At 34.0% G+C, this 12,876-nt stretch overlaps 1 protein-coding gene across 1 annotated transcript; it reads right to left on the minus strand.

Annotated features, from left to right (window-relative positions):
* Positions 1 to 8,793: 8,793 nt before the first annotated feature.
* Positions 8,794 to 9,714, minus strand: LOC113261876 (olfactory receptor 2AK2-like). Its single transcript, XM_026508192.1, has one exon. The coding sequence runs from the start codon at positions 9,712 to 9,714 to the stop codon at positions 8,794 to 8,796; it is 921 nt and encodes a 306-aa protein (XP_026363977.1).
* Positions 9,715 to 12,876: the final 3,162 nt, after the last annotated feature.

A 12,876-nucleotide genomic window follows, 5' to 3' on the forward strand; every position in this document is an offset into this window, starting at 1 on the left:
TTATGAAGAGATTGAAGTAGTGATCAAAATCCTCCTGAAAAACAAGATTCCAGGGCCTAATGGATTCCCTCGGAAATTCTACCAAACATTCAAAGAAAAAATAATACCTATTCTCCTGAAGCTCTTTAAAAAAATAGACACAGAAGGAAACTAACAAACTCATTCTATGAGGCCACTATTACCTTGACCACTAAACCAGGCAAAGACCCCATCAAAAAGGAGAATTACAGACCCCTTTCCCTGATGAATATGGATGCCAAAATTCTCAACAAAAACCTAGCTAATAGGATCCAACAGTACATTAAAAGGATTATCCATCTTGACCAAGTGGGATTCATCCCTCCGATGAAAGAGTGGTTCAACATTTGCAAATCGATCAGTATGATACATCATATCAACAAGAAAAGAGTCAAGAACCATATATTCATCTCAACTGATGCAGAGAAAGCATTTGACACAATACAGTATCCTGTCCTGACTAAAACACTTCAGAGTATAGTGATAGAGGGCACATTCCTCAATTTCATAAAAACCATCTATGAAAAGCTTGTAGTGAATATCATTCTCAATGGGGAAAGGCTGAAAGCCTTTCCCTTAAGATCAGGAACACGACAAGGATGCCCACTCTTGCCATTATTATTCAACATAGTACTAGAAGTCCTTGCAACAGCAATCAGACAACAAAAAGGGATAAAATGTATCCAAATCGGCAAAGAAGAAGTCAAACTATCTCTCTTCGCAGATGACATGATACTCTATATGGAAAATCCAAAAGAATCCACCCCCAAACTACTAGAGGTTATAGAGCAATTCAGTAATGTGGCGGGATACAAAATCAATGCTAAGAAATCAGTTGCATTTCTATACATGAACAAAGAGACTGAAGAAAGAGAAATCAGGGAACCCATTCCATTTACAATAGCAGCAAAAATCATACATTACCTTGGAATTAACTTAACCAGAAATGTAAAGGATTTATATTCTAGAAACCAGAAATCACTCTTGAAAGACATTGAAGAAGACACAAAAAGATGGAAAAATATTCCATGTTCATCGATTGGAAGAATTACCATAGTTAAAATGTCCATGCTACCCAGAGGAATCTACACTTTCAATGCATTCCCGAGCAAAATATCAATGAGATTTTTTAAAGAACTGGAACAAACAGCCCTTCAATTTGAGTGGAACTAGAAAAGGCCCTGAATTGCCAAGGAATTGTTGAAAAGGAAAAACAAAGCTGTGGGCATCACGTTGCCAGATTTCAAGCTATACTACAAAGCTGTGATCACAAAGACAGCATGGTACTGGCACAGAAACAGACACTTAGACCAATGAAACAGAATAGAGAACCCAGAAATGGACCTTCGGCTCTTTGGGCAACTAATCTTTCGCAAAACAGGAAAAAACAACTAGTGGAAAAGACAGTCTCTTCAATAAATGGGGCCGGGGAAATTGGACAGCTACATGCAAAAGAATGAAACTTGATCACTCTCTCACACCACTCACAAAGATAAACTCTATGGATGAAAGACCTCGATGTGACACATATCCAAAGGCAAGAGATACAAAAGAAAAAATAAACTTGTGGGAGTTCATCAAAATAAAAGCTTCTGCACAGCCAAGGAAACAGTCAAAAAAACTAAGAGGCAGCCCATGGAATTGGAGAATATATTTGCAAATGATACTACAGAAAAAAGAATGGTATCCAAGATCTACAAAGAACTTCTCAAACTCAATACACGAGAAACAAATAAACAAATCAAAAAATGGGCAGAAGATATGAACAGACACTTTTCCAATGAAGACATACAAATGGCTAACAGACACATGAAAAAATGTTCAAAATCATTAGTCATCAGGGAAATTCAAATCAAAACCACACTGAGATACCACATTATGCCAGTTATAATGGCAAAAATTGACAAGGAAAGAAACAACAATTTTAGGAGAGGATGTGGAGAAAGGGGATCCCTCTTACATTGTTCTTGGGAATGCAAGTTGGTATAGCCACTTTGGAAAACAGTGTGGAGGTCCCTTAAAAAGTTAAAATTTGAGCTACTCTGTGATCCAGCAACTGCAGTACTGGGTATTTACCTCAAAGATACAGACGTAGTGAAGAGAAAGGCCTTATGCACCCCAATGTTCATAGCAGCATTGTCCACAATAGCTAAATGGTGGAAGGAACCAAGATGCCCTTCAACAGATGACTGGATTAAGAAGATGTGGTCCATATATATAATAGAATATTACACATCTATCAAAAGAATGATTTCTCAACACTTGCTGCAACATGGACGGAACTGGAGGAGATAATGCTAAGTGAAATATGTCAAACAGAGAAACAGAATTATCATATGGTTTTACTCATTTATGGAACAGAAGAAGTAGGAAGATTGGTAGGAGAAGAAAGGGAAGAATAAAGGGAGGGGTAAACGGAAGGGGGAATGAACCACGAGAAACTATGTACTCTGGGAAACAAACTGAGGGCTTTGGGGGGGTGATGGGATAGGCTGGTGATGGGTATTAAGGAGGGCACGTTATGCAAGGTGCACTGGGTGTTATACGCAAGTAATGAATCATGGAACTTTACATAAAAAACTAGGGATGTACTGCATGGTGACTAACATAATATAATAAAAAAAAGTAGATAGGATTATGGAAAATAATGAAAATGAATGAAAGAGAATGAAGAATCATGAGGGTAGACTGAGGGAACTCAGTGATTCCATAAAGCATAACAACATTTGTATCATAGGCATCCCAGAGGAAGAGAAAAGAGGGCAGGAGTACTTGAGGAACTAATAGTTGAAAACTTCCTTAATCTGGTGAAGGAAAGATACACCCAAATCCAGGAGCACAGAGAACTCCCAACAAAATCAGTAAAAGCAGGCCAACATTAAGACACATTGTAGTTAAATTTGAAAAATATAGATTTAAAGAAAAAATCCTAAAAGAAAGAAGACAGAAGTTCCTAACTTACAAGGGAACACCAATCAGGATAGTTGCAGATTTTTCTACAGAAACTTAACAGGCCAGAAGAGACTGGCTTAATCCATTTAATGTGCTGTATGAGAAAAAAATCTGCAGCCAGGAATATTCTCGCCACTAAAGCTATCAGTCAGAATAGGAGAGATAGAGATTCCCTGAGGACCAAAAACTAAGAGTTTGTGACCACTAAACCAGCCCTGCAAGAAATACTAAAGGGGAAGAAACTTTGAGTGGGAAGGAAAGACCAAAAGTGGCAAAGACTAGAAAGTAACAGAGAAAATCTCCAGAAACAAAAACAAAACAAGTAGTAAAATAATATGAAATATATATCTATCAAAAATTACTCTGAATTTAAAATGACTAAGCACTCCAATCAAAACACACAGGATTTCAGAATGGATTAAAAAAAAAACAAAAAACAAAAACACAACACAACAACAACAACAACAACAACAACAAAATGAGATGCACCTATATTTAGCCTACAAGGGACTCATTTTGGACCTAAAATCAACTTCGGAATGGAAGTATGGCAGGGGAGAGAACTGTCATGCAAATGGACATTAAAAAAAAAAAAGACTGAATATCAATACTTACATCAGACAAACTAGATATTAAAACAAAGACTGTAACAAGAGCTGAAGAAGGGCACTATATCATAATAAAGCAGACTATCTAACAAGATCCTACAATTATAAATATTTATGCCCTCAGCTTGGGAGCACACAAATATATAAAACAATTAACAGACATAAAGGAAATCATTGACATTAATAAAATAATAGTATGGGACTTGCTTACCCCACTAATATCAATGGATAGATCTAAGCAGAAAATCAACAAGGAAATAATGGCTTTGGATGACAAACTAGGCCAGATAGATGTAACAGATATATTCAGAAACTTTCATTCCACAACAGCAGAATACACATTCTTTTCAAGTGCACATGGGACATTCTCCAGAAAAGATCACATACTAGGTCACAAATCAGGTCTTAACAGGTACAAAGAGATTGTGATCATACCATGTATATATATTTACCACAACTCTATGAAATTTGAAGTCATACACAAGGAAAAAATAGAAAGGCCACAATACATAGGGGTTAATGAACATCTTACTAAAAATGAATGGGTCAACCAGGAAATTAAAAAAGAAACTAAAAAGCACATGGAAAAAATAAAAATGAAAAAATGATAGTCAAAAACCATTGGAATGTATCAAAAGTGGTCCAAAGAGGGAAGTATATAACAATACAACTCTACCCCAGGAAGCAAGAAAGATCTCAAATAACCTAACCTTGCATCTAAAGAAACTAGAAAAGAACAACAAACGAAGCCTAAAGCCAGCATAAAAAGGGAAATACTAATGACTAGAACAAAAAAAGAATGGTATACTATGGACTCTGGGAAACAAACTGAGGGCTTCAGAGGGGAGGGGGGTAGGGGATTGGATAGGCCGGTGATGGGTATTAAGGAGGGCACATGTTGCATGGAGCACTGGGTGTTATACGCAAACAATGAATCATGGAACACTACATCGAAAAATAATGATGTACTGTATGGCGACTAATATAGCATAATAAAAAAAATAATGGTATAGAAACTAAAAAACAAAACAAAAACAAACACAATAGAACAGATAAATGAAACCAGGAGGTTGTTCTTTGAAAAAATTAAGAAAATGAATAAATCCCCACCTGACTTGTCAAAAAGAGAAAGACCCAAATACATAAAATCACAAATGAGACGCAAGAAATAACAACGAACACCATAGAAATACAAACAATTATAGGAGAATATTGTAAAAAAGATTATGCCAACATACGTAGATAAATGGAACAAATGGATAAATTCCTAGAAATGTATTTGGTCTGTAATGCAATGAAATTGAATCAGTAATAAAAAAAAAAAATTCCCTGCAAACAAAACTCCATGGTGAGATGCCTTCCCAGGGAAATTCTACCAAACATTTTAAGAAGAGATAATATATATTATTCTCACACTTTTCCAAAAAATAGAAATGGAAGGAAAAAATTCCAAGCTCTTTCTTCAAGGCCAGAATTACTATGATTCCAAAATCAGAGGACGATTCCACCAAAGAGAACTACAGGCCAACATCCTTGACAAATATGGATGCAAAAATTCTCAGAAAATTCTAGCAAATTGAATCTGACAGTACATTAAAGAATTGTTTATCCTGATCATGTGGGATTAGTTTGTTTGTCACAGGGTGATTCAATATTCACAATTCAGTCAATGAGATACACCACATTAATTTTAAAAAAAAGATAAGAATCATATGATCATCCCAATAGATGCAGAAGAAGCATTTGAAAAAGTGCAATATTCATTCATGATAAAAACCCTCAACAAAGCAGGTCTCCAAGGATCGTACTTCAACATAATAAAGGCTATATATGAAAAGCCCACAGCTGATATCATCTTCAATGGGGAAAAACTGAGAGGTTTTCCTCTCTGATCAGGAGCAAGACATGGATGTCCACCATCAACACTGTTATTTAACATAGTACTGGAAGGCCTGGCCTCAGCAATCACACAACAAAAACAAATAAAATACATCCAAATTGGTAAGGAAGAAATCTAATGTTCAGTATTTGCAAATGACATGACACTATGTGGAAAATCCAAAAGGCTCCACCAAAAAAATTCTAGAACTGATAAACAGGTTCAGTAAAGTTTCAGGTTACAAAATCAGTGTATTCCGATACACCAACAATGAAGTAGTTGAGAGAGAGAGATAGATCTAGGAATAAATCCCATTTACAATGTCACCAAATACCATAAGACACCTAGGAATAAACATCACCGAAGAAGTAAAAGATCAGCACTCTGAAAATTATAAAACACTGATGAAAGTAACTGAAGATGACTCAAAATATTTCATGCTTCCATGGATTGGAATAAAAAATATGGTTAACATGTATATACTACTTAAAACAATCTACATATGTAATGCAGTCCCCATCAAAATATCACCAGCATTTTTCACAGAACTAGAACACACAATCCTGAAATTGGTATGGAACCACAAAGACCTTGAATAGGCAAAGCAACATTGAGGAAGAAAAGCAAAGCTGGAGGCATAACGGTTCCAGACTTCAAGTTATATTATAAAGCTGTAATCATCAAGGCAGTAGGGTACTGGCAAAAACAGACACATAGATGAATGGTACAGAATAGAAATCCCAGAAATGGAGCCACAAGTATTTGGTGAACTGATCTTCGACAAAGCGGGAAGAATATCTAATGGAAAAAATACAGTCTCTTCAAAAATGATGTCAGGAGAAATGGACAGCAACATGCACAAGAATGAAAAGGGACCACCTCTTATACAATACATAAAAATAAATTTAAAATAGATGAGACCTAAATGTGAGACAAGAAACCATAAAAGTCCTAGAGAAGAACACAGGCAGTAACTTCTTTGACATTGGTCAAAGCAACTTCTTGCTAGATTTATCTCTAGAGGCAAGGGAAGTGAAAGCAAAATAAACCATGGGGATTTCATGAAAATGAACAGCTTTTTTAAGTGAAGGAAACAATGAACAATATTAAAAGGCAAACTACACAATGGGAGAAGATAGTTTCAAATGACACACCCAATAATGGGTTAATATTCAAACTACACACATAGCATATAAAAACCAACACATGGAATATGAATAATCCAGTTAAAAATGGGGCAGAAGATATTACTAGACATGTTTCCAAAGAAGACATACAAAGGGCTAACAGACACATGAAAATATACTGAACATCACTCATTATCAGAGCAATACAAATCAATGAGTTAACAAGAAGTTATTGAAACTTCTATTTTCAAATTGCTACAATCACCTCACACCAGTCAAAATGGCTAAAATTGCCAACACAAGAAACGATAGGTGTTGGTGAGGACATAGAGAAAGGGGAACACTTTTACACTGTTGGTGGGAATGAAAACTGGTGCAACCACTCGAGAACAGTATGGTGGTTCCTCAAAAAGTTAAACATAGAACTTCCCCATTAGCCAGCCATTGCACTGTGAGGTATTTACACAAACATTAGGTTTTTAAGTATCCCTCTTTGGAATATTTGATATTAATACCCAAACTTAATTGCTTTATTAAAGTTAAGTATGCACCTTATCTATGACTAAACCATATTTTCCTTAGTGTATACTGAAAAAAATAATGAGTGCATATGCCCACAAGAAAACTTTTGTATAGGGAAGGTTATAGCATTTTTATTCACAATAGCTGAAAATATCAAACAATCCAATGGAATATTAATTTCATTATACAGTGGAATGCTAGTCAGCAATAAAAACAATAGCATTATTGCTTGCATTATTAAGGTTGAAACTCATAAACATTGAGAAAAAGAAGCCAGATGCACAACAGGATTGTTTGTTGGATTCTGTTAATATGAGTTTCCACTCAATGTTGATGGGAGTCAGAATAATGACTGTTGTAGAGAGGAGGTACAAATAGTGAAGGGGCACAAAGGAATTGGATGACGGAATGCTCATTCTATGATTTTCCTCAAAAGTAACAATGATGATTTCTTACTTCCAGTTTTTACTGCAAGATCTTAGTCTGATTCCTTCTTTTTTGATTACCTCACATTTCCCATCATATCTGTCCACAAGCCTCAAATAAATGTATGCTTTCAATTAATCTCCAGAGATTGAACACTTCTTTCTTCTCTACCATTAGCACTTTTCTCCAAGGCAGTATCTTGTAAAAACTGCACTACTGCAATGGTCTCCTAATTGCACATTTCAATTGTCTTTGCAAGCATAGCAATGATTGCCAGTTTTCTTGGATTAAAAACCAAACGCCTTACAATGGTCAACCTCACATTTAAAATGTACGCTCTATTACTACTCATTTCCTAGAGCCCACCAATTCCGTCCTTTATTTTCTTTGTCTTGTCAGTCATGTTTCCTCTTCAAAAGTTTTTCATTTACTCTTTCCTATGTCAAGAACATTCTTTCTGACATATCCATTTGAATTATTTTTTTATCTCAGTTAAATTTTTACCAAGTATCACTCTCATAGTTGCCCCTATTGGAATATTTTATTTAAAATTACAAAACTCTCTGGTTTAACCTTTCCCATACCCAGCATTTTTTCTATTAATTACTATATTTGACATAATCTAAATTATTCATGTATATTGTATTAATTTTATATATTTTTCTGTATTGAAATGCAAACTTGATGAGTTCAAAGATTTCTGTTGGTTCTTACTTTCTTTACTTCCATACTACCAATTCCTGTAACAGTTACGCACACATAGTTAGGGCAATAAATCAGTTGTTCTGTGTACACATGAATGAGTGAATTAAGTACTCTGATCTACAGAAGATTTTATATATATATATATATATATATATAATTTTTTTTCTTTTTGCAAAGATCATTTTAATGTATATGTTTGAATAGGTTGTATTTACTTTTCATTGCATTTCAGATATTATGGAGGACATTGCAAAATATTTTCTCTGAGATGCAAACGTTGCGTTGACAAGGATGAAATCTATGTTTTCAGAAAATAGACAATGTTAACAATAAGATCATTTTTCCAGTTTTCAGATTGGAAATCCATCCAGTTTCAATACATATGATTAAGCCATTCTGAAGCTAGCAGGAATCAACATATTTATCAATTTATTATTTTGTAAATATTTCTCAGGGTTTACATGTTCCAGAACAGTATTCTAAGCAAAGTGATCTATGTCATTCAATCTCAATCAATAAGGGGTTCCCAAAATGACATTTCATAAACAAATATCCATTATGCTAACAGTCTTCTCAAGGCCCCCATAACCTCCTTATTCCTCAGGCTGTAGATAAATGGGTTCAGAAGAGGTGTGATGATGGTGTAAAACACTGCCACTGCCTTATCTTGCTCTAGAGAATGCAAGGAGTGTGGCCTTGTGTAGGTGGAGAGACCAGTCACATAGAATAGGCTTGCCACAATCAGGTGAGAGGAGCAAGTGGAAACAGCTCTTGTCTGTCCTTTACCTGAGCTCATCTGAAAAACCACAAAAAGTACACGTGCATAGGATGCTAGAATAGTCATGAATGGCAGAAGCAGGATTATAAGCCCACTCAGAAGGACCGTGTACTCATATGTGGAAGTGTCCTGACACACCAGTTGTAATAGAGATGGAAGTTCACAGAAAAAGTGGTTGATGACCTGTGATCTACAAAATGGAAGATGAAATATATACAATGTATGTCCTAAAGCAATGATAGAACCACTCATCCATGCACATGTGACCATGAACCAACAGATCTTCTTGCTCATGAGTATAGGATAGTGTAAAGGATAACAGATGGCTACATATCGATCATAAGACATGAAACCAAGGAGAAGGGCTTCAGTTCCACCAAGGACCATGAACAAAAAGGCTTGAATCACACAGCCTAAAAATGTAATGGTCTTACTATTTGACAGAAAGTTGGTGGTCATCTTGGGCACTGTGGTGGAAATGTTCATTATATCCATGAAGGAGAGCTGACTGAGTAGAAAGTACATTGGAGTGTGGAGTCTGGTGTCCAGTTGAATGAGAAGGATCAGTATGATATTTCCCATCAGAGCCACTGCAAAGAGGATTACAATGGCAACAAAGAGGAAAGTGTCCATGAGACCATACTGGAAAAGACCAGAAAGTATAAAGTCTGTTTCAACACTTTGATTTCCTGTCTTCATCGTTTAATGCAAACTATCAGAGCAGATCATATCTAAAGATTCCATGTAAAGACAATGACTGCTTTTTAATAGAAAAGAAAATATTATTAAATGAGTTGAATTGCCACCAGACCCTTTCCCCAGGCAAGGAAAGTATACACTACTTTGATTTTCCACCCAAAATGAATGGAAAACAAAATTAAATTATATTAATAACTTTCAATAACAAACTGTATGATCAGAAATTAATCAACATTTTTACAAATGTGACTTTTAGAAAATTTCTGCTTATTCAATTTTCTTAGCTCTTTGTTTAAAATTTCAATGCAATTAATTAACATATAATGTATTATTTGTTTCAGGGTTACAGTTCTGTTATTCATCAGTCTTATATAGTACCCAGTGCTCATTACAACACAAACCCTCTCCAAGCTCTGTATTTTTTGATCATCAGATGTATTTTTTTATAATAATATTTTTTATTAAATTATTTATTTATTTATTTATTTATTTATTTATTTATTTATTTTTAAGATTTTATTTATTTGACAGAGATAGAGACAGCCAGCGAGAGAGGGAACACAAGCAGGGGGAGTGGGAAAGGAAGAAGCAGGCTCATAGCGGAAGAGCCTGATGTGGGGCTCAATCCCAGATCGCCGGGATCACGCCCTGAGCCGAAGGCAGATGCCCAACCACTGTGCCACCCAGGCGCCCCTATTATATTATTTTAGTTACCATACAGTACATCCTTGATTTTTGATGTAAAGTTCCATGATTCATTAGTTGCATATAACACCCATCAGATGTATTAATCACTCTCCATAACCTAATTAATTTATGACAATATTAAACACATTGTAAATTTCTGTCCACTTAGAAAAATATATATTTCTTCTTCTTTTTTCCTTTCTTTAAGTACAGAATTTGTAGGGATTTTTAGAACACATACAAAGTTATCTAATCAGTTTTATTTTTCTCTTTCCCCACCTCTGATTTCAAAAGTTAACACTATGGTAAGGATTAAAAAAGATTAAATGCTGTAAAAATTGTTCCACAAAGTTCAAGAAATTAATTTTAGATTATGCCGCATTACTGTATTATAAATAATATAAAAAAGTATTTCACTTAATAGATGAGGAAAAAAAATTACAAAAGTACGTGATAAGATGAGAAACCCCTGAAAGGTATCATGCATCTACTTTCCCCCCCAAAAAAATTCTCTAACACCCAGACACCTCTTCCAACACCCAAAGCCACTTTCCACGTGTAGATGAAATTCCAAATGTGGGTTCAAATTACAGTAATAAAAAATAAATACATTGAAGCCTGACAACTGTTATTATGTTCACCAATATAATTTAAAAATTACGATTCCCAATCTTAATTGTAATTATCATGTAGCTCTGGTGCATTAAGTAATATTTGTAATTTCAATATGAAGTTAGAAATTTAAAATAGCACCATCTTCAAGTTTGTTTTGCACCCACACTGGAAATTTGGCAGAAGAAAGAAAGGAATATTAAATATATTTACCATTGTAGAATTCAGAATAAGTTTAATATTATTAGATCCATTAACTCAAAGTCAAAAATTTCTACTTAAACAACTTTATCAAATATGGACTTATATCTACAGTCATTTTCAGTATAATAAAACCTCATGGTACTTATCATAGTTCACACATATTTTTCATTATTTTGGCCCACTCTTCCCTTGAATTTTGAATTCTGCTTTTATTAAAATCTTAAGTGTAGTTTTTATTTAAGATAAAGGAATTCTGTAAGTCACAGGAGATATAAACAAAATCAATGAGTAGAAATGGAAGCCATACATTTAGAAAATGTGTTATCTCCTTCATATTTTCAGTCAGTAATAAGGTAAATATCAAATGGATTTCTTCAAAATATAATTATTAATTATAATCATGACTTATATGGAACCATAAAACTTACAAAAAATAATAGAACCACATGAAATTCTCACCATGTATTTTTTTTCCTGAAATTCTTTACTTCTTTAACATACTTTAATTATTTCAAAAATATTGTTGTATATAACTTTATGCTAAAAATAAGGTAAAATGTTAGGGGTTAAAGAAGAAAGAAAAAAAATGTGTTCACTAGCCTTTTCAAGAATACCAGGATGTTCCAAATTCATGCTCTCTTAAGTAAGAGGTACACAGTGCTACCAAAATTTGGTGCTATCTCAATGTGGCAAAACATCCTTCATCTCCTTTGTCTGTTAAGCCTGAGATGATTCAAATTCAATATAAGACCAAACAAATATCAAATACTTACCTCCATATTCTTTTTACATAAATCATTTAGTAATATGTTGATAACATAGCCAACTGAGAAATAGTATCTTTGAGAATATGCTCATGCCAGATATGTAATAGAATTCACACTAAATAATCATCAAAATGAAATACATTTCTTTAAATAGTTTGTCTGAGACTAACTGCATGTTTTCCTTTTCAGTATAAGTTGTAGTAAACTCATCAAGGCACACCGAATTTTCACTTACTTCAGAGAACTCAGCAGATTAAACACTTGTTTACCAGTTGAGTGATTGAAACTGTGAAGATTTCTTTCCCTCCACCAAGCCATGTCTTTGACACTAAATAAAAAGATTGACCTTAAAATAAGATATTCTTCTTGATGAGCAGACATACAAATTTTCTTTACTTTTATAAAATAATTAATCTAAAAGTCATTTCCTTTGATGCATATAACCTCTTATATAGAGCTGTGTCTCATTCTTCTAGAATTTTATTCTTAAAATGAAACATTAAAAAATGATGAAAGATGTATCTGCAATAGTGTTTATAGGAAGGATTCCTAACACCTACGAGAGGTAGCAATTTCTTCTTTAATAAGAAATTTTAGTAAAACTACATCATTTGTTGATCACATATATATTTGGCAGAACAAAATATATGCTGAATAATTAAGCTATTTAGTGTGGCACATCTGAAAAACAGAAAAACAAGAATGATTCCAAGAGAAATCCAAAAATACTTAACTCCTAAATCTCTAATTTGAGACTCGTTTTAGGAACTGTTAGTGTTCTCCAAGTCTGTAAGATTATATTGATGTTTTTCTTTTTTTTTCATAGAAAATAAGACCAATCATTTAATTAAATTTCTACTAAATTTAGTAGGAAACATAATTTAAACATACA

This window comes from Ursus arctos, unplaced genomic scaffold, assembly GCF_023065955.2.
Source record: "Ursus arctos isolate Adak ecotype North America unplaced genomic scaffold, UrsArc2.0 scaffold_5, whole genome shotgun sequence".
NCBI lineage: Eukaryota > Metazoa > Chordata > Mammalia > Carnivora > Ursidae > Ursus > Ursus arctos.

Excerpts from the sequence above, each read along its gene's own strand:
- LOC113261876 (XM_026508192.1), bottom strand. The coding sequence starts at position 9,714 with ATGAAGACAGGAAATCAAAGTGTTGAAACAGACTTTATACTTTCTGGT.